At 40.1% G+C, this 23,294-nt stretch overlaps 2 protein-coding genes across 2 annotated transcripts in view; both read right to left on the bottom strand.

The window, feature by feature from the left end:
• Positions 1-1,150: 1,150 nt before the first annotated feature.
• ldlrap1a (low density lipoprotein receptor adaptor protein 1a) lies at positions 1,151-14,632 on the bottom strand. The gene is made up of 9 exons (XM_054606106.1): positions 14,377-14,632; positions 8,302-8,444; positions 7,133-7,245; positions 6,826-6,940; positions 5,537-5,609; positions 5,207-5,302; positions 4,218-4,345; positions 3,630-3,664; positions 1,151-2,067 (listed from the first exon to the last, which is right to left on the bottom strand). Exons 1-9 carry the CDS (start codon positions 14,459-14,461, stop codon positions 1,923-1,925), a joined length of 933 nt encoding a protein of 310 aa, XP_054462081.1. The 5' UTR covers positions 14,462-14,632; the 3' UTR covers positions 1,151-1,922.
• Positions 14,633-17,162: 2,530 nt separating this feature from the next.
• Positions 17,163-23,294, bottom strand: part of maco1a (macoilin 1a) — a 7,942-nt gene continuing 1,810 nt past the window's right edge. The window contains 9 exon segments of the mRNA XM_054605815.1: positions 17,163-18,179; positions 19,284-19,458; positions 19,864-19,984; positions 20,111-20,293; positions 21,477-21,635; positions 21,789-21,966; positions 21,969-22,331; positions 22,848-23,026; positions 23,158-23,281. Coding sequence (XP_054461790.1) covers positions 17,977-18,179; positions 19,284-19,458; positions 19,864-19,984; positions 20,111-20,293; positions 21,477-21,635; positions 21,789-21,966; positions 21,969-22,331; positions 22,848-23,026; positions 23,158-23,281 — 1,685 coding nt within the window. The 3' untranslated portion in view covers positions 17,163-17,976.

Below are 23,294 nucleotides of genomic sequence, written 5' to 3'. Positions count from 1 at the left end.
CTTGCAGTAAAAGGAAAATGTCAGAGAGGCCCAATCCATATCAATTTGATGTGTCGACTCCGAGTAACCTCCTCACAAATCAAAGTAACCACTCCAACAATGAATGAGATACTCTCATATGATATTTTAGCTTCCTCACATTAAGTATGAATATCTTAATTTGTATTACTAGTTTACAAGGCTCTGAATGGTGTTTAGAAGCTACATACTTAGTGGTTAGTTACTGTCTCTCCCTCTACAGTAATAACCACTGACAACAAGAATAAGAAGTATGGAGAGGCAGCCGAACCATAAGGATCCAATATGCAACTCTCAAGAGTTCTTTTTGCAAGTTTTTGCAATTTTTTTTTGTTTTGGCTTATATTCCATTGATACATTCAATTGTATGCTGTTTAATTGTATTTTGTTTGTGTGAGAAAATGTAATCCATTGTCATTTCTTTTTAATTTAAACATGTATGTAAAGGTCTTTAAGGGTCATCTCATGTAGGAAAGGTGCTTCACAAATAGTTCATTATTATCTTTATTTGCAGACGGAGTTAAAACATCACCTTTAGGACTTCTGTGTGAATCACTTTTTTTATTTTTTGATTCAGTCCATGAATCAAAAAATAGTGTGAAACAGACAAAATAGGGTTACTGTTATGCCATGTTTTGAGGAGAAATATGTTTGTATAAATATATAGCTATGAATGAATCTGGAAAGTTTGGTGTATGTAAGTGTTACTGAAGACTTTTTTAGACATTTAAGGGTCTAAGAAAGAACGCATTTTGAGAAAATGGCCTTTAAAGATATGTTTTGTTAAGAAACTACAGATGAACAGGATAGAAAAACTAATATACATCACCATGAAACTTCCCCAGTTGATAACAACCATTAACACAAATTTGTTATTATATATTTTCTGAAATGTTATGTTAAAATAAGGCTTCATCTAATGATAACTATTGGTGAATTTATGTGTTTTTACTGGGGTGCATCCTCTTAAAAGTTAATTCTTGGCAATAATCAAAAGGTCCACAAAAGCTACTGAATTGACTAAAATTGAATAAAACTGGAAATGAACTTTGAACCTCACACTTGTATGTGAATCTTGTCTTGCTAATAAATTACATTAATACACCAGAAGAGCAGATTTCTTATTCATGAATATATTTTAATTCTGTATAATGCCGGTAGATTACAATGTACATGAAATAGCCACAAAGGAATCCGATAACGTTGAACACATCTGGGCTTCATTCAAGAGAGCGCCGTTAACACTGCAGTGGAAAAAAAACACTGCCTGTAACAACATATCCCGAAGGAGCCACTGCTATGAAAAGGGTTCATATAAATACAACAACTAGCTTGATTTTCACATATTTAGACGTAAAACAACAGTTAACATCCAAGGTGGTGGAAGGTCAAATCCTCTGAAACATAAAGATAAAGTGTGGCTGATTGTCCCGCTGTTATTAAGGCCTGTTGATACAGTCTGTACATCAGTCTGAATTAAATCCTACTCTTCATCCATACAAAAATAATTATAAATCTATAAATTATAACTACACACATATACAAAACACACAGAGTATGATGCAAAGGACAACAAAAAGGTGCCATAAGTTTGTAAGGATGTTTGTGGTGTAATAACAGGACAGATGAAGGAACCTTTAAAGGATGATATTATTGCTTTGGTGTGCAGGGCAGCAGTCTGTGTTGTTTCCACAAAGAAGGGAAGAATTGTCCATGTGAAGAGTGCAACAACAAGCTGAGGAGGCCAAACGTTACCTCACAACTCTACACTTATTCCCTCATGGACTTACTGCAGCCTCGTCTTAAATACACAGTGATGCCTTGTTAATTCATAGGAAGACTTAGAAACACCCCCTCCCCACTCTCTGTTGTTGTCGTCTCTCTCTCTCTCTTGCAGTTGGTGGTCAGAAGCCGAAGATGTCGTCCCCGAATGGACTGAGGTCGTTGGGAGTGTTTCCGTTGGCGGTGTCCAGGTCGGGTTCAGTGAGCCAGTCTTGGGGCGTCACCCCAATGTCCAAGACCTGGGGGTTAGTACGCGACACTGCCAGTCTGAGGAGACAGAGGGGGGGGAAAGAAGATGAATGGATGAAAAAGTAAAACAAGTAAAACGCAATTTTTTGTTATTAGCAACTAGGTTTCAGAAGCTAGTAATGATATTTGCACCAGACCCTAAAGCTTACCAAACTGTGACTGAAAAAGTAAAAATACTTAAAAACAATAAGTCAACTAAGTGTGAAAAATAGGCTTCTCATAAACACACACAAACCTCGGTCTCCTGGGTGCTTTCAAGATTTAAAAATAGCCTAAGTGCTGTAAATGAAAATGTGTTACACTGAGCAACAGCAAAATCTTCCAAAGAAAATAAAAACTTCCTCTAGAAAATAGGAATTTTCAAATATTCTGCACAGACTTATTAAAATAAACTTTTTCTAACTTTTCTTTGTCACACTAGCTGCAGATGAGGCAGGAAAAATAAATAGAAATACAACAAAAGTTCAGGAAGCTGGTTAACTAGCTTTCTAGATCACAGTGTAGATCAGTTTGACTGTTTTTTTTGTGTGTAAATAACACTAAATATTAACTAATACTTCTATTTCAAATCGCTTTTCTTTTTCACTTCAGGCTTTAGTTTCTCCCTTTTAAAGTTTTGGTCTAGTAATAAGTGGAATGCAGCTCAGCCTCACAGACACTTTGTGTAATGAAAGCCTCAATCTCTTCTAATTAAGATCCCTCAGTTTGGCTGCACACTGCCTTTTCTCTCTGGGATAATAAATATATGCAAAGTCCGGCCGGAGGTCAACAGGATTACTTCAAGACATTCAGCTCACTCTAACCACGGGATCAACATTGTTTTATCTGTCACCAGGCTCAAGTGACTCTCTGCTGCACTTTCACACCAGCGACCACTGACAGGATAATTGCACAACAAAGCCTTCAGTGTGTAGTGGAGTCACATTACTCCCACTGATTCAGGGTATTCATTGAAAGACAAACTGACTATAAAGAGGGTTATCATAGGGGGGAAAAAGGCAATTTTTGGTGATATGAGATGGGAAGGGACGATACTAGTTTCAATCAGCTTTCCTTTCTGAGCCCAGTCGATGATTATTCCATCTGGGAGGAGATAAAGGACACAGGAAGCTACTGATAACATGACTGACCTGTTGTTGTGGTATTATTGGGTTTGGCGGTGGTAGAATGGAATGTGTTATGTTTCGGTTAGTGATTAGGACTACTACACTAAGTAAGGCTTGTAACAGCTGACAGGGGTTCTCTACTTTACCTGGACATGAACCATAGCTGTCCAGAGCACAGCTGGAGACACAAACACACAGTAGATTGAGGACAGTTTTTAAAGTTTGGCTTTCAGATTATTTTCCCGTAAAATAAAAATAAAAATCAGGAGGATTTGTATTCTGCAGTACACAAGAATCATCAGTAAGTGGCACTGTAACGCAAAGCAGCACAAGAGCAGCTTACAGAACATAGAAGGAAGTGACCAGGCAGAGATTGAGGATGGGGTAGTTTATCAAGACAGGCAGCAGAGAGAATCAACTAGGATTCATTTAATTAAATAGTAAAATAATAAAACTATTAAAGACATATCTCACCTTGAAAAGGCTTCATCCAAACCATCTTCCATTTCCTGGAAGAGGAAGAAGAATCTTAATATTCTCCCAGTGAATATGATAGAAATATGTGGTAATGGTTGTAGTTAGAGCGAAGAACTCTCATGTTATTGTCAACTGTATTTAGACATACACTTAAAAAGGGACAGTTCAACCCAAAATATATATTTTTTATCTTACCAGTAGAGCAATTTATCAATAGATAAAGATATCTGCCTTCTCTTGAATAGAAAGAGACATTGCATTTAAGTTTTTCTAATTCATTTTTTGGCACTTCTAGCGCCACAAGCCGAACGTTTTGAGTAAGTTTCCCCATTTCCCAGAACTAGGAAACTCACACCAAAACAATACAGATTGATAATTAGCACTACATGTAAGAGGAAAAATGTGTATTATTGATTTTAGGGTGAACTGTCCCTTTCAGATATTTCAAGACAAATCAATTTGAAACACAGAAAACTTGAGATCCAACTATCAAACACAAGTTTAAAGAAACTTTAGTTGAGACGCATCCGCCTCACTTGTCTACAGGTTGTAACACAGAGTCATAGGAGGAGAGGAGGATCTTACACATGCAGGGTTATTGTTGGTCTCAGAGGGTCTGTGGTTATCCAGCTGATGCTCCTCTACATTCCCGTTGGCCTCCACGACCACATTCACACCGTCGTCAATGTCCAGCAGGTTGTCCGTGGCAACATCTACATGAGAGGTGAGGGAAGGACAACTCATTAGTTGTTGTTTGCACACAGGTACTTTTTGTTTACTGAAGGTAAAATATATGTTAAAGAGACTTAAAGTCAACTCCCATGACAGCATAATGTCCGTCAGGCTGTAATGCTCACTATATGAATCAAAAACAACCCTTTTTAACCACAAAAGAATCTGGCCTAAGGGTGACACCAGAGGAAAGTCCCTTCACCTAAATTAAAAATGTTGATCCTCATAGTTTATTTTAAGTAGAGAGGGGGTGGAGGTACGATAATATTTGCACTTTCATTTCATATTTATTTTATCTTATTCTTTGTATATTTTCTGGAGTCATGCGGTTGTAGGTAGAGATGGCAGGTAGCTACTGGCTTTGGGTCTGTATTGGGATAACTTGCTGCAATTTTGAGGTTATTTATGTCCATATTGTAGATGTTTGCATATTTTGTCTTGTTTTTTATGTTTGTGTGTGATGGATTTGATTATTTGTAGGTATTTAAGATTTAAATCTCATTATTATGTCCCTTTTGTCCCTGTGTCCCCATCAAACATCAGCAAATAAGACAACATCATTTGAAAGATAAATAAAAATGTCCGGACGCATTAGATAAAAAATTGGGTCTCTATAATATTTTGTCTATAAATCTTATCTATCCTATTTTGAACGTCATAAATCCGTTATGTGAAGAACCTTGAGATTGATCTGCCTTTTAAAGTGTGCTATATAAATTAAATTCACTATTATAGTTATCAACTTGTTAGGCTCAGTTTCAAACTGGAGGAGCTGCACAAGAACTCAAGAAATGAAAACAGACACACTATCGATGTGCCTCACACACGGGCTTCGTTTTCACCTGTTCCTTTCAGGCTCCCCACGCTGTTCGATCTCTCCGAATGGGAACTACTGCTGGCCTCTCCGGCCGAACCGGACTTCACTCTTTTCCCTTTCTCTAGAGGAGAGAAGAGAAAAACGTGATAATTGTAATCTTACAGCAGATATCAGCGTCCTTGGAGCCTCAAAGCTGAGTCAGTACAAACACAAACAGTCTCAGACGCTGATAAAACAACTCCCACAGAGACAGTGCTTGTGTGTGTGTGTGCGTGTGTGTGTGTGTGCGTGTGTGTGTGTTGCAGATGGCGTAGGTCATTTCCAGAACTTGAAGTGTGATGAGTTTGGTGCCTACCTTCTTTGGCCACTTGCCAGAGTTCAAAAGCTACTGTGAAGGCCTGGGCTACTGTCAAAGCCACCGCCTGAGCCTGGAGAACAGAAAATAACACTTTGTTAAAGATCAGCCCCCCAAAAAAAAGAGGACATCACTGTTTACCAACCTCAGTGAAACTCAGTTAAAGCTGCAGTTGGTAACTTTATAAAAATACTTTTTTGTCACATTTGGTCCAACAGTCACCAAATCCTGACAGAAGTACTTGATACAGATAATCTGTGAAAAAGTAATCTTCCTGTTCCTCCTTGGCGTTAGACTCCTCTGCTCTGATTGGTTGTTTTTCTCTGAGGTTACTGGAATCGAGCAAAAGCCACTATGAGCACTATGGGGAGGCAGTGCAACCTGATTATTATTTTTTTCTTCATGTAGAAGAATGATGATAGGCATGATTTTTAATAATGTCTTCTATTTCAAGTCAAGATACATTTTGGAATGGAGACATTTGATTGTGTGAATTGTTCCTACATTTGTCATATAAATTCAAAGTGACAATATAATCGTTAAGTACTGTTGACCATTATTCTGTAGTCATATCTGGTCTGCAGATATAGACTAGTTACTTGCTGTGCTTTTACTTAAGGTAACCTATACGTTTTGGTCAAGCTTGTCATTCTTGAAGACTAGACCTTGGGCTACTTAAACAGATGGAGAATGTATTTTAATCAGAAAGCAGATATATTTAATATACATCAAAATGACAGCAAGGTCAATAGTCATGTCAAAGTAGTCATCGCTGGGACTGAAGATCTGTTAGAGACCAGGACAAAGAGTTCATCACCACCGTCTCCATCAGCAGGACAAGAGAGAAGCTAGTATGAAGGAAGTAGGGTATTATCATTATCTGAGAGAGAAGGGGACGAGTGAGGAAGCATGTAAGATGAGAGGAAAAGTGCCCCACACAGGAGCACAGGAAGATGACAGACGGTTTGGAGAGCGAGACTTCTAGGGTTTCTTCTTAAGACTGGATGATGAGAAAGAGGAGCTATTTACAGGAGAAATGATGTCTCAAAATGAATGAAAAGCACTCGGGATGCCGGGTGTGGCAGGTTTTTAACTCAGGAACTCAGGAAGTGAAACTAAAGCTAGATAAGATAACCAACCCAACCATGAGGAGAGGTTTACACCCCCCTCAAACTCAAAGCAATCTGATGCTGAGGGAGTTTAAAAAAAATAAATCACTGCACTAAATCTAAATCTGTATTCATCATACATTAATCATGAAACACTGATTTCGTGCTCAAACTACTCACCACTTTCCTCTTGGAGCAGAGGTAGGCGTGGCACTCCAGGGTCCCATTGAGGGTGTTTTGAGCGATATAAGCAAACACTTTATCATGCAGTTTGTCCACCGTGCAGTAGGATATTCTGCAGGCCGGAGGTGACAGGTGAGAGGAACAGCACACCACGGAGGTCGAGGAGAGATCACAGGTTAAGCCGTGTACAAGATCAACTACATGGCAATGGTCTTGTCAGGTTGTTAATTAGCACTTAGGGGCTGAGAAGAGCAACAACATGGTTAAACATTAATCTGAAACACCTGTTCTGCTCCCAACATACCTGTATATGGAGACATTTTCCAGGAGTTTGTTGGTCGAGCTGTCGTTCAGGACGATTCCCTGAGGGGAAACCTTGAGAGCAACCTTCTGAGGCTTCTTCCCACTGGCTTTAGCCTGTTACAGAAACGATTGATAAAAAGAGACGTTTGTTTAAAAGCATGCTAGTGTGTTCGGAACATACAAAAGGCTTTAAAGCATTTTGATTTTCAATGTAGAAAATACTCAAAGTAGAGTGGAAATTTAAGGTATCCGACTCTCATGCCGGCAAAAACACACCATATCTTAATGATGTAAAATGTTCAGTGTGTTTCCATCCACCTGTTTTTAAGTAAATAAAAAAATCGTATCGATAAAAGCAAAATGCGACAAAATGCCATTGAAACAGACTTTGCGAGTGAATCCCGTACACAGAGACTGTGACATAAAGTTTTAACTCAAATTGTGGCAGACAAAAACATCTGACCTGTCTGACAACCTGAAAGGACTCTTAAGCTTTTAGCTCCTTTAATTATGTGTCATTTTCGAGTCCTCTTCAATTGCAGCCGGCTGGAGAATTAGAAACATCAGCTGCATTCTCTTTGGCCAAATTCCAAGAACTTGTGTGAAAATCTGCACTAAATTTGGATGGAAATGTCTTTAACCTTAACTGAAAAATGGCCCAACCCTTTTTGAGTTAGGAAATTCTATAAGCTGAGTCTTATTCAACTTATGAAAAGCCACTGGATGAACTTTTAAATGTGATAGATGTTTTTTTTTTTTTTCTTACTTAATTGCAGGTATTTACATTACAAGCCATCAGTGTCATTACTTGTGTTCTCCATCCTGCCACATGTATGCTTTCTTACTAAGTGCTTAACCAATGGGGTGAGAGAAGGAACGAAAAGGAAATAAAATGTATTATGATAATTAAAAAAAAGTAAAACAATAATAATTATAGTAGTAGAGAAAACTGAGGAAAAAAAGGGTAGACAGACCCTATCAAACATAAACAACTGGTTAATACAAGCTGTTCTGGAAAAATATTTCCTAGAGACCGTGGTTCAACAAGGCTAAATGTTTTCAAGAAAATCACAGCATGTTCTGTACTTTTAGATGTAATTAGTAATTAAGGAAGCAGTTATCCAGTTGATTGCATGACTTCCTGGATGACATCACTACTGCAGCTCTCACCGTGGCCACGATCCTCTTTACTGCTGCAGCTGACAGGTCCTCTCCCTTGGGCTGGTCCACCAGTGTCATGCCGAGGTGACGGAGGTTAAAGGTCATGCCCTCAACGATGGTCTCCCGTGTGTCTGTCCAGTTCTCTGGGAGCTCTATATATATAAAAAGAAAATAAAAAAAACATTAAAAAAAAAAAAAAAAAAGAAAATATGAGAAAATTGCATCAATAAATTCACTAGTAAAACTGTTGGTGTTGCACCCATGCATCAAGTTAAAAACATCAAATATCCGCTGGTAACGGTTTCACATATGCTATGACTCGCCTGCCTTCCCCCTTTTCACTTCATCTTCCAAAATAAATAATTTCAAAGAGCCTGATTCCTCAAGCTCTGTGAAAAAAAAAACACAAATCAGAGGAAATGTAAATAGTCTATGCTGAACTTAAAGTTGAGACATTTAATCTGCTCGCTCCCTGAAGTGGAGAGTCAAAACAGGGTATCTAGGTCAGAGGTACGGTTTTATGTAAAGTAAATATTTCAACTCCAAAACAACATATATCGATCGACCATGAAACGGCAAAGAGTTAGGAGCACGTATACACGGACTCTGACATCCCGTGATAAGAGGAAACCTAACAGATCTCTCCCAAACTAGACCACACGTGTCCCTCTGGAATACTGTCTCAATGTTTGTGTTCAAAGAATCGTAAAGCACGCACACAGATATGTTTACTGTGTAAAACTGTAACCGGTGAAGGAACAGTTGCTATCTGTATGCGGTGTGCCGGCCCTGACCCCTCTCACTGTGTTTACAGAGATTTCCTCAGAGAAAGAAAGGAGGGGGAGAAGAGGGGAGGCAACGGCAGAAAAACATCCCCATTACCTAGAAATCCATCCTCCCAGCATTTTAGCTCCCTCTGGGATTGTGGCGCATACCGCACACTCGTCCAGACACATGTTTCCACACACTGTACATGAAGGAGGACTGCAGCTGAAAACATGATTATTTTAAGGGTCGGGACTTGTTTTATGAAATATTAAATATCATTTTCAGGCCAAAAAACATGATGAAACATTTACACCACTAAGTAAAAACCTTCCATTCAAAAAACTATGTTATGAATCATTTTAGGATGACACTGATTCATACTCAAACTTCCATCTTCACACATACAATATGTCCTTCTGCGCTCTACTGTGAAAGCCTCGAGGGACATCAGGACAAGGCTAATGTAGGAAAGATCAAATCCAATGTTTTCGGCTCAAACTCTAATATCTACCTTCTGGCTTTCATTATGGCTGTAAGTGGCGAATTGGCAAAACACTTGTTAAATGTGAAAAGGTTTACTTGTACCAAATGTTCAGTTGACATTTCCTGCCAAAACCATAAATAGACCCAAATGAGATTAACAGTACATATTTGGTTTTTAGGTTGAGGTTACCCAGGACCACGCACATACCAGAAAACTGGCAAATTACTCATACATTCATTAATGCGCAACATCAATATCAGTGTATAGCTCTGTGCAATATCAACATTTCATATTTCAAAAATGTGAACTTAATTATTCAGTCCGATTATAGCTTATCTTTTGTTAGTTTTACTTATTTAATATTCCTTTACTGTTTGATTACTTATTTATCATACTTTATATATTCTTATCTCTCATATTTTAATCACAATTATAAAAATAAAAACAAGAAAACAAAAAAAACTTTCCATTTAAACCCAAAACAACTTAATTCTTCTAACTAGTGCTGTCTTCAAACTAAGAACATGTGTTGAGGTAATCAACCGATCTGTAAAGGTTTCTTCACCAAGAATTATACAAAAAAGAAACACTTTTAAACCTTGTGTTTCACAAATTTCTTGAAATAAGTCATTCAGCAATTAAAAAAGGTGACTAATAAAACCTTAAAATAAAGAAATCCTAGTCCACTTCGAACAAAACCGACAGATTACAGCTACTTGAGAGGTTTCATTGCAGGTTTAGACCCCTCAGTAAAATCCTCTCACTATTGTGGACTAACTAGGGTCGAGATCCAAACCATCACAATAGAAAAAGGACAGCCCTGATCGGTCTATATGCCTGAGAAAAGGGCAGCAGTGTAGGTTCAGTACCAGGCACCGCTCAGCCAGAGAACTAGACGACCTCGTGATCAAAGGTCATCGACACCTGAAAGGAAACAGCTGTGTTCACGCGTGAGCTGAGGCCGAGTAACAAACAGCCGACTCCGCTGTGAATACACGTCCACCTCACCATCTGTCAGTGTGAGGAGTTTAATAAGAGTTGTTCTGATGGCAGGGTGAGGGGGGGAGGTTTCTTGGACGACAGAGGGGGAGACGGAGGAAGAAAGAAAACTAAAACAACAACCACCCCGCTCCTTAGTCATCCATCAAATCCAACACTAATGGAGGAATATCCGTTCCACGTATCAAAAGGAAAAAAACTTTGTTGAACAATGTGCTGATGCAAAAAAAGGGTCCAACTGACAGGCAATTCACACCCCGGCTGATTTGTGCCTCTAAACCAAACACTGAATCACTGTGGAAACCACCAACTGTGGCCCTAAAACTTAGGACCTCTACAGAACCAAATAACCTTTTAAAAACAAAAAAAGAAACTTCTGCCCCCCCCATTTAACTTTTCTTTTAGCTCCACAGATTTACATCCACACAGGTTTCAAAGAATCCAAATCCATCTGAGTTGATGTGCTGGAGACCTATAAAGGGATAAGGTGTTGGTCTGGAAGTCTCTGCAGCTGCAAAGTTAAGCAAACATCTCAGAGGCATTTAGCCTCAAGTCAACTCATCAGGCTGTAGTGTTGATGGGCCAAATAAAGACAAACTTCCATAACTGGTACAATGCAAATCAGACTGACCAAGTCACCTGACTTAGAAGAACTAGAAGGTTCATAAACATCTAACATTAGATAAGATTTTCCACATAAATGACTTGGTTCAACAGCATTCTCATTGCAACTTGTGATGCATTTTGTGTTTTCTTTTATTTCAATCTTGACAACTTGGGACAACTTGTTCCTCTCAATGGATCATGTTTTGTCAACTGTTAGCTGGATCGGGATTTGACCCAAAAAACAACGAAAATGTCAATAAAAGATAATCTGCCAAGCAATAAAAACCACAGCTCTAAACCGTTTACCGTCTAAATCAGTTTATCTCATATTATGGCAGCTACAGAGCCATTGTGTTTGTACAATTTGATTTTGAGAGGCCCTTCAAGCAGACATAAATCTCAACAACACAAGTATTCACTCAACAGATCCATCCTCGTCATAATGGAGTGCAGACACATCCAGCATATATCTGCACTTTACAGTGTTTACACTTCACGGAAGCTAATTGTTACATTTTTGGTTGCCTTAAAAGTTGATTTCTTCTATCACAATATAGCATATACATGAAATAAGCACATGGTGAAGCCTATTTTTGTGTGAATGAAATGCTTGACAAATCAAAAGTACTGAGTATTTTCTCATTTAACTGAGAATTCAAGCGCAAAAAGCAACAAAAAAAGAAGTTTAAAGTAAATTTAGAGAGAAAAAACACATTTCCAGCTATACACTGACCATGGCTACCTGTATGCACACAATGAGGAAGCAATCAGATTGAGTAAAAAAAGTTTGATTTAATAGAGTTTGATCACATTTTCTGAGAAATTAAGCATGTGCTTGTTATCATCAATTTTGACGACGTAATTGAGTATCGAAACATCTAAGATTTAATCACAATACGATTCCAATGAAAGACAATAAATGATCATATTGAATCATTGCACAGCCCTGACTGATAGTGGGATAGTACCATTTCAAATAGAAAAGGGGAAACAAAAGAGCGAACTACAGAGCAAGAGCCATGCTTCGGTGAAATAACTACTCCATGATCAGATAGAAATGTCACCGTCCTGGCAGTGATCTGCCAAACTGACCACGACTGTGTGTTGGCATAATCACATGGTCCCATTTGAGAAGGTCCCTGTATAGAGAGAAAGCCTTTTTCCTCTTGCTGGATCTGGACTCTGGCAGTGTGCCGATGTGGGTCGTCTAGGGCGACCAAACCAGTGCAGTAAGAGCAGGAAGTGGATAAGGAACAGGGAGGCCTTTACCATTTAAAAAAAAGGTGCAGTCTCAATGCGGCTGAATAGGTTTCTCCTCAATGCAAACTCACTCACAGTATGCAGCTAATGCTAGGTTGAGAGGCTAATACGCCTATAGGAGACCCTGTTAATGGAAAAAATCTGTGCAAAAAGGTTAACTGCATTCACCTGATATCTCATGTGCGAGTGTGTGTCTGTAAAAAGATAACAAATGTGGGATGATGATGCTGATGACCATGTCCCGTAGGACTGGGTGAAGTCTTGCTTGGGCCATATGGGTCAGCGCTGGTGAGGAATGCGTGCCCTGCAGTCTAGAGAAGACCTGGTAATCTATACTACAACACACCACTTCTAGAACAAGCGGGTCACTTACTGCTGCGTTTACAGGAAGCTTTTAAAAGGTCACTAATTGTAAGACTAAGGGCCTCGCGTAAACACCCGAGAGAAATGTAACTGCATTTAAAAAAGCAGATTGATCACAATTACAAAAAGAAGCAGGTTGCCCCATGTGACCGCAGGCTCCGATAGTAAAAACACTAACATCTGGGCCCTCATCCATTAACACGAAAAAATGTGCTGGCAAGAAGTCCGTCTGTATTGCAGGAGTGCATCTCAAATTCCTGAGGCACTGCTGCTCCTCCAGGTGAGCTCCTTTGGTTACATAGCAACAGGGGAATATTCCCATAATCCACCCAATATGTTCTAATGATCACATATTTTACAAACGTCCCCTCTGATGGAATTTAAAATAGGCCGGCTTGAGCTCGAATGCCGTGCACTGACTGACTCGCAGCATTCCTGGCTTGTCGTCTTGGTTACGGGGCGAGGGGAGCTTTTAGGCCCCCCCTTAAGCCACCCAGAACTTTACAGCCGGGATCAAGTGAGATTTAGCTTACAAAGTGGCCCCCTTGAGTTTCCACAATGGGCACCCGAGTGCCTCATAAGAGTTTCATGTTAATGTTGCAGTGTGGGCAAGCTGCTGACCCGCTGAAGGGCCCTTGAGCAAGGCACACAAATCACTGTGTATGCTGACCTTGATGACCTCTGCACTTCCTCTGGTGGTGTGGAGGGAAAAGGAGATTGGGATTATCAACAAATGCAAAAAATCTGCTCTATGTGTCTATTTTTTTTTTTAACCCTTTCATGCATAGAGGTCACTACAGTGGACAGCTATTCAAATGTTGTTTTCTTGTATACGCATGGGTTTTGATGGCATAGTTGCACATCAGCCACTACACTACACTCACTGTAGTGGCTGATGTGCAACTATGCCATCAAACCCCATTCATATACAGTACCAGTCAAAAGTTTGGACACACCTTCTCATTCGACTACTTTGAAGAATGTAAAATATAAAACATATTCTGGTTTGTTGAGCATTTGTTTGTTTACCACATAATTCCATATGTGTTCCTTCATAGTTTGGATGTCTTCAATATTAATCTACAATGTAGAAAAAAATAAAAATAAAAAAAAAGCCATTGAATGAGAAAGTGTGTCCAAACTTTTGACTGGTACTGTACAAGAAAAACAACATTTGAATAGCTTTATGCATGAAAGGGTTAAAACATGGGATTTAAGTATCCCATAAGATAAAATAAATAAATACATTCCTTTTTGTTGGTGCTGTGATCTACTTTTTTTTTTTTTTTTTTTTTTTTACTGCCTGGGTTTAAAAATAACATGCATTTCCGCAAAATTCCTCAAAACAAGATGTAACCGCATTGCAAACAAACAGACTGACTCAACCTCCATGCAATAAACAAAAAACAAACCAAAAAAAAAGCAGGAAAACATGTTTTCCTTAAAACAGGAACAAAAAAAATCACTTTGTTACTTTATTCTAATTAGAATGAACCAAACAATAACATCAAACAAACAAAAAAACCCAAAAAAGTCAACTTCTGCACAGTGAAAATGAAACAATGTAGCAAAAGTTCAACAACCAATTAACAACCATTTCCTACTTTTGTGTCTGCCGGCTGTCCAGGACTGCTTCACCATGCTCGGGCTCCGGATGATGGCTCTCCCAGCCGACTTGAGTGCATCCATGTCGGGGTGTTTGAACTGCAAAGAGTCGGTGAAGTTTTTTTTTGTGCCGGAGAGTCCTGCAGGAGAAATGTTGTTGACCGGACTGCTGATGGGGAGGATGGACTTGTGGTGCCTTCCAGGGCTGTCAGAAATACTGCTATTTACGAGGTCTGCACACGTGAACCAGCCCACAGGGGGAAGGCTTGCTGCATTTGGGTAAAATGGGACATCAGAGACCTGTAAAAGTTCAGATGGTCCAAGAAAGGCAAAACCAGTAGGACAAATGAGTTTATGTTGTTCAGTTCCTATGTGTGTGCTTTTTACAATTGTGTATTAAAGTCAGCTCAGAAAGTAGTAAGTCTATAAAACTTAAATTATACTGGGTTTTTAATCTTCATATTCCTGTTCTATCTTTATTTTGTTGTATAGTATGTGTATTTATTGTCTGTGTCTGTGTAGTTGTATAGTATGTGTATTTATTGTCTGTGTAGTTGTATAGTATGTGTATTTATTGTCTGTGTAGTTGTATAGTATGTGTATTTATTGTCTGTGTAGTTGTATAGTATGTGTATTTATTGTCTGTGTAGTTGAGCTGCTGCAACACTTGAATTTCCCCCATGGGGATCAATAAAGGAATATAATAATAATATTGTTTATGAGCACATTGAACAAATGTTTATGCTGTTGCACTTTTTTGACAATTACTTCACAACACTTTTGTTTCATTACACTTGAATGCGGCACAGCTGTTGATATGTGGGGTTTAGGTATTTGCAGCCATGAAAGCTCCATCACTAACTTACAAAACAACAAAATATATATATTTGTTTTATTTTAATTTGTTTTGTAAAATGCTTCTATTTTCTCTCTGAATAATTGAGATGCCATACCACTGTGTTAATAGAGCTTGCATAGCATTATCTTCCTGGAACTGAGCAGCTTGCATCTAAAAAATATTTACTTTACATTTATTTCTGCTCATTACGACACAGAAATGAAAAAAGTACACAAACAGCTCTGTGCTCTCAGGATTTCTATTAAAAAAAAAAAAGTATATTTGGTTGTTTTGACTGCCTTGAAGCAACTGAATGTAACTTGTTGATGAATTTCCTACTGAGAAATAGGGATTTACAAGGAGCACCTGAAGGCATCATCAAACCACAGGGCCAACCACATATTTTCTGATTTTAAACACTGGTAGAGTGATGTATTTTTAGAAAGAAGGTATTAACAATATTAATCTAACTCAACTGAATGATTCAAACATTTATGATTTGTTGGCTGCATGAAAATAAATACAATTTCTTACTTTAGAAAATGTGTCATTTAGGCGTTATGCTAATTTTTTCTCTCACAAAACAATTTTAGATTTGTCCTCTGACTTGACGTTTCTTTGTTTTGACATCCCAAACAGTTATGGGCCACACTGCCATCATATTGTGGGTGATTTGGGACAAAAGTGTGGCCTCTTGTAAGTTTCATAAAAAGGAAAACCAGACACACAGATCAGGACACGCACACATATACTGAACAGCTTGCATTGCCACCAGCAAGACTTTCTTTAATAGTGATGGCCAAAGTGAAAAGAGTGACACAGCCACCATCACTTTTGAGTAAAGAAAACAAACATGGTGGAACAATGAAAAGATAAAACAAAGCACTTTTTTTTTTTTTTTTTTTTTTTTTAAACTTCCTGCTCTTCCTTCTACACAAACTCATAAAAGCAACTTGTAAACTGAATTCACAACACCAGAGCGAGCCACCACAAATAATACTTTTTTTCCCAGGTAGGCAACATGACAGCACAACATGGTCAAAATGGTTCAGAGGGGGTAGTGACCTTTAACCCCAACACATCACATTCACAGAATCCTCCCTGGTAGAAAATATAGGAAATCAACTGAATATGATGGGAAATATCAAGGAGGTGTCACTCAATCAAAGTCTCTAACAAATAAATAAATGTGAGTAACACAATCGGTCCAACTGACCACCTGCTGCTTCGCCATGATCAGCCCAGAACCTTGTAAACACAACACCATCTGAATATGTTCTAATGACAACAAAGTAATAATATAACAGCACTCTTCTGCTAAAATTATGCTAGCTACAAATCGAAGTATGGATGGGCAACGGAACATCAACACTTGGCACTTAAGAACCGAAATAAACAAAGAAAACATTCCTCAGTAAGTTAATGTACATTGTTGTAAACAACTAAATGCCAACTCTAGGGCATGATAATAGACAATCAGTTTGGTTGGTGTTTGGCGTACCGAGACTCTGTCACTATGAAATGACGTGTACCATGTCCAGTGTTAAGTTTTTCCCTTTTTAAGTCTGTAACATTGTGATCAACAAAGATTGGATTGTTTTAGCCTTTGAATACTGAATTGAAAGGATCAGGTTGAATGAAAACAAACCAGAGCTAGAAATATATATATAGAGAGAGAAACACAACTTTGAAGCTTGATGCTTTTTGATCCCAGAATTGCAAATAATGTGGTTTCTGCATCTTGAAAAGGAGAAACTGCAAGGCACTGTAAAATCTGCAAATAACGGTAACGACCGGTTACCTCGACATCATTAAATCAGGTGAACAATATGGCCTAACAGGATCTAATTTGGTCCAGGAGGGAAAGGAGAGGAGTCTGCAGCAAAACAGGTGAACGGTAACATTTTGGCAGTGCCTGGTCAAATCTAGCAATGGAGTTTTTCTTGGTTTGTTTTTTTAGGACAGAACATCTGCTTCATCAACTAACAGATAACCTCGGAAACTTCACCATTCCAACATCGAGAGGATGAATCTTATTGGAATATCTGAAGAACACAGCTAACTTTTTTCCGTTCAATTTCACTATTTTAGAAGAAATGTACATTTGTCGTAAACTGAACTTAAAACATTACGAAACAAACACTGATTTAAGTAAACGGTGAAAACAAAAACATGAATAGTTTTTACATTCATGTATCTCTCACTGGGCTTTACTTTACAGGTGAGTTTCAGACTCACACCAACTTCTTCTTCTTCTGTCTTATTATAAACCATCGTTAAAGCCGATTGTTTCTTTTTAATTAAACGCCTGTGTGTCAGTTCACTTCAGAAGTAAATATGGCTGGGGGGTAGGGGGGGGGTTACTAACGCCAAAAGAAGACTGACATGAAGCAAAGCATGACGGCTCTTCGGTAGACATTTTGACCAACAAATTGTGTGTTCCTTTCTCCCCCTTCAAAAAGATCACGCTGTCTAATGGCTAAATCCCAAAACTCAAACAAACAAACAAACCAAAAAAGTCAAGATTGTACACAACCCTCTCAAAATAATAGTTCTCATAATAGAACCAAATAAAAAGGAGCCAAAAACACATATATGTATGGAGGGCTTTGTGTCTGTATGTGGTATATTAGAGTGCAAAGAACTGTCGGGGGGGGGGGGAGGCTGGTAAACTCAAAAATAACCCAAACCGGAGCGGAGAGCTTCGCCAAAGTAAAGAAAGAGACAAAGTTCTGTCTGACCCAAAGTGTGGCTGTCAGAGTCACTTTTTGAGGGGCTGGTAGACCGAGGCGTTGGGGTCCAGGGAGGAGGGACTATTGTCCATGAACTTGGAGGAGTAGTGCGGGGTGACGGGGCTGAGGTTGTTGCCGTCAGAGGAGTAGGACAGGCTGGGCATCACCGCCATCACCTCGGCGATCTTCTGCTTCAGCTCCGCGATCTCCTGCTCCCTCTGGTGGATCTGGCCTGGAAGAGACGAAGGACAAAAAGACATTCGTACCACCGTGTTGAGGAATGAGAATGGGGATGTTTTTGTCCCTTGCAAATTGAATCCCTGACAGCGCTAGGATAAATTATACATCTCCTGCTGAAGGGAGTAAACGGAGTCCTTCTTACATGTTGGCATAGGGGTGGGCAATATGGGTAAAATCCTCTATCATGGTTTATATGATTTTTATATCACAATATGGATATTTATCATGATAATGGCACATTTGTAATGACAAAAGACAGGAATGCTTGTTTTTGGTCATTTCAGCAAACAACAATCCTGAAAGATCGATTTTCTTTATCACAACAATATAAAAATCTTTAAAAAATGTGATTATTTTCATGAAGTAGTCCTGATTACTGATTTGAATTGTTGCCTATACCGGGCTAATTGGCCCAGAAATGTTAAAAGGGGCTGCTACCACTGTATGGTTATTGATTTAATGTAAAAAAAGGCAGAAATATTGTTAAAGGGTAACTTAAGTATTTTTCAATCTGGACTCTATTTCCCATGTTGAAACTGGTCAAATATTAAACGCTGTGCAAGTCCTCAACACCAATTTTACGTCCACTTAAAGTGTTTGTTTTTGACAACAGCGGACACGCGTGTGGGAGTTGGAGAGAGTGCCAATGCAGAAGGCGTAGCTTAGTGTTGTTTAAAAGATTTTCAATGTCATGGATGGATATGTAGACTGACACATGAGAACGAGTTGCCCCGAGCGACTGCGTTACGGCATGTAAAGCAGCTTACTTTGGCAGCGTTCTCCCTCAATACTGGACCTATTTTAAAAATTGTTGTACCCATTAGTCACTAAGACACAAAAACATGGTTCCAGGTTGAAAACACAGAAGTCCCCCTTTAATAACAGACCTATACTTTCCATCATCATACAAGGATGGAGGCTTCCAACTTCAATATATTTGAGCAGCTGACTGCTACTCATCACTAGCAGGTCTTGCTTATTAGATCATTTTGCAAACAAAGGTGAGTCTTGAACACAAATCGACAGACACTGGAGCATCTAAATTGATAACGTTTACTAAACAATGGTATTTAAGAGTCATACGCTTCATCCCTACCTTGTGCTATCTCCAGCTGTCTCTTGGCATCCCCCAGTGCAGAGAAGAGGTCCAGTTTGATCCGGGTCTCAGCGCTCAGGCTGTTCTCCAGGTGCTGGGTCTTCTCCTGCATGGCCGACAGCGCTGACATCAACACCTCTGTGTCCTTCTCGTTCTCTTTATACTTCCGCAGCTCCTGTGTGCGGCAGGAAAGGGAAATGAGATGAAGATGAGATGACGCTACAAAAGCATGTACTGAAAGTGTACATTTTACACCAGGTACACCAACTAGCAGACACTTGCGAACTACCAGTAGCTCGGAAAAGGATGGAGACCCCTGTTTTAAACTTATCAAAAATGATTATAAGCGACTAAACTGCCTTACTTTCTAAACGGAGCTAAATGCTTGATGCATCAGAAGGCACTGGGGGTCTATTTATTTAATTACATCAATTACCAAAGCTAAAATAGCACTTCATTTTAGTAAAGTGATCACCAGCTGTTGTTGTTTCAAGTACAGCAGCAGCCTGTTAATCAGAGCCTATTCCCAATTACAATCACGTATTTTTACCATCCAGCCTCATATTATCAGAAAACTCACCTGACACTTTCCCTCCAGATCCCGAATCTGCTCCTCCTTAAGTTTCAAGTCCATGCTGAGCTTCTTACACTCGTTCTCCAGCTCTCTGATCCGACCACGCAGAGAGTCAGTCGACTCCACTCTGTTGAGCAGGAAGAGAAAAAGGACACTTTTAATAGTGGAAGACGGCAAATATGTCTCTATGATATGTGCTGATTCAATCTGTTCAATTAGTAGAAGTTCATCTTGATGAGTTGGGCTGGAGTACCTGGTGGCAGCAGCTAAGGCCACGGCTCTGGCAGCAGTGGCCTCCTCCATCTTCTTCCTCTTCCTCTCCTCGGCCAGCTGTTTCTCGGCGAGGGCGCGAGCCTCCTGCTCGGCCTTCAGCCTCTTCTCCAGCTGGGAGATGGTCTGCTTATCCTTCTGCTTGGCCTGGACGGCACTGTGGAGCCTACAACGTGGAGGGGAAACATGGTCAACCGGGCTGGATCGTAAGATGAACACACAGTTTGCACTTTGAGATGAAATGTGGAGTTGTGGTCCGTCACAAAGCTTTTCAGGAAGATGGAAGCTCAACTGGTGACAAATGATTTGTCAGGTGATTCAGTGCAGTCAGTTGAGTTCGGAGATGCTGCCTTTAAACATGTGTTCATACACGTACTAAATAACCTCAACAGTTTTTCCTTGAGGGCATTCAAGTGTTGTACTTGTGTTTTTAGAAACAAACGCTGTGAATTTGACTGACTTCTTTAAGAACAATTGGCCACAAGCTATGGCCAACTCAGGCTGGCACAGAGACAGATGTAATTAAGTCCCGCCCACACTGGAGGGAAAACATTTCATCTCTCTGCATTGAACTTGTATTGTGTGATGCTGCCTCCTTGTCACTTTCCTCTGCTAGCAACACATGCCTTAAAGCTGCTGTGTGGTGGGATAAACTCCCAACAAGGTGAAGAACCCGGAGCTATGTTTTTATAAGCTGCCCAACTGGCGTAAAACTGAGGAAATGGGATAAACTGGGATCCTGACCCTCAGTATGCCCAACGTTACATTTGCAGCAAGCATTTTGTCCTTATGCAAGTTTTAGGCTAACTATATTTCTGTAAGTTAAGTATTTTATGCAACTTGTGTCATAGTGGAATGTGGATGAATCAGAAAGCTATGCTGCATTATGTTCTAGTGCCTCAGCTAAGTACAGTAGCTTACTAACAGCTACCTTGTACCATCCCATCATCCTTTTAGTTATAAACTGTTCCCCTGGTAGACATAGGGTTCTAAAAGTATCCTTTGACTATGTTGAAATCTGATATTTTTAACTAGCTACAGCTTTCCAGGCCCTATGGTGGGTGTAGTTTTGTTTGGGTGAGCATGGCACTCTGTCTCTACATCAAGGAAAACATAATGGAGCTAAAAATACAGGAAAAGTGCTCTAGTTTGATGTATTTGTAGGGAGCTTGGCTTGAAAGGATTTTAAAACCCAGTACTGGACCATCACACAGTCCTTAACAAACCAGCGGCCCACCTTAACGTGCCGTCTAAAAAAATATACTTACTGCGTAACAGCTTAAGTATGATTGCTGTTAGAGTTTAGGTGAATACTATATACTCTGAGAGCACACCTCACATGCACTCACTTGTTCTGCAGCAGCTCGTTGTCCTGGCGGAGCTGGCCCAGTTCAGAGCGTAGGCTGCGGTCCTGGCTGCTCAGAGAGGAGAGCTGACTCCGCAGCTCCGACTCCAACTGCCTGTTGGCCTGAAGATCGGCCTTCAGACGCTTCACATCCTGCTCCAGCCTGTCAGGGAAGAAAAAAAGGAGGTAGAGAGATCATCAAAAGGCAAAAACGTGTCCTGTAACTAGCCCAGTATAGAGACAATTACTCCTTTATAGTATATAAGGTGGTGACAGCAAGAGTTTATCATTCAAAAACAATACGACTGTGTCCTACCTTACGAGAGCGTCCGGCTTGCCCAGCTGGTTGTTGGGGATGCAGTTCTCCACCGGATCCTTCTGCCCCTTCCCGGCCCCCTTCTGCTTCTTCTCATTCTTACCGGTGGAGGAACCCGGCGGGACGCTGCCGTTTGAAGAACTGTGATTCCTCGGTGACGAGTTGGAAATGTTTCCCCGCCTCCGCTGGCATTTTTGTAGTTCTTCCCCGCCCCTGACGTTTCCTCTTTTGAAGCCGAGTGGGCGTTGCCGTCGGCGTGTGTGCTCTCTCCTGCCAGGTCGTTATTCAGTCTCTTTGGCCCGACGTAGTTCTCTATATACTCTGCCTCCTGCAGTTTGGAGTCCAGTGCGTGCATAATACTGTTGTTATTGATTCCAATCGCGTTTTGTTTTTTGCCCTCGCGCTCTTTGGCGGTACTGTCCTTCCCTTTTTCCCTGTACTCCAGTTCTGGTAGAGGGACTGGAGTGCTTTTCTTTCCAGGAGGTGCTCCGTTCTGGGATACAACGGCGGGTTCTACCTCGGAGATCCCTTTAGCCAAAGCAGCTGGAGGAGAGCACATGTTGGCAGCGTTAAAAGACACATACAAACACAAATAAAACTAATTCCAAAAGCAATCTGGGAACATGCAAGACCATAGACATACATGTTCCCAGATTGACAGATTGAAAGATAGCCTTTGTGAGCTAGTCAAAGCTGATCAGCAGGCTTTTCGAGGAATATTTTCTGCGTTCTGTTTACTAAACAATAGACAGAAATATTATTGGGATGCTTTTACGCCTAAACTGTTTGGCGCAGTAAAAATGAACATGCATTTGAGCATTTGGTTTGAGTAGTTTCTGACGTTTTGCAAGCTGGCGGTAAAACTCTAGAGTAGAAAAACTACTCTGAAAAGTCTAGGTCTGGTTCTGTGTTTATTTGCAAAGCAGACCAACCACAAGGTCATGTGTTAGAAGTTAGCGAACCACCTGTCCTCTTTGTTCCCCTTATACATGAGTGTGCTGCTGATATTGTAATAAGTTGTGTGTTTCATGTGTGTGTGTGTTTGTTTGTTTGTCTCACCCTCCTCTGCCTCCCTCTCCTGTCTCTGCAGCATCTGTTGCTCTGGCGGTAAAGCCTGCAGTAGAAGCTGCATGTAGAACTCGTTCTCCTTCTGCACCTCCTTCTGTTTCCTCAGTCGCATCTTGTAGCTGACGTAGCTCTTAAAGCCGAAACCCAGAGTGACCACTGGATAGCCGATACTGGGAGGTGGAGAGGAACACAAAGTCAACTTTAAATATAAGGATGTCACGAAATATCAAAGCATGTGCTATTTTATCATGACTTTCTTTACTATTCGGGCATTGACAAAAGCCTCTACTGTGGCGTTTACCAGTGAGCAGCAAAGGGTCGACACAGGTCTACGTGAAAGTTCTTCAGATCTTTGAACCTTATGGCAGCTTCGATGTACACGAACAAGATCCACAGCGATACAGTTGGTAGACAGACTCCTCTTTCTGCGTGAAAGTA

This window comes from Anoplopoma fimbria, chromosome 10, assembly GCF_027596085.1.
Source record: "Anoplopoma fimbria isolate UVic2021 breed Golden Eagle Sablefish chromosome 10, Afim_UVic_2022, whole genome shotgun sequence".
NCBI lineage: Eukaryota > Metazoa > Chordata > Actinopteri > Perciformes > Anoplopomatidae > Anoplopoma > Anoplopoma fimbria.
The sequence above is the reverse complement of the archived record's forward strand: the minus strand, read 5'-3'. Positions and strand labels throughout refer to the sequence as shown.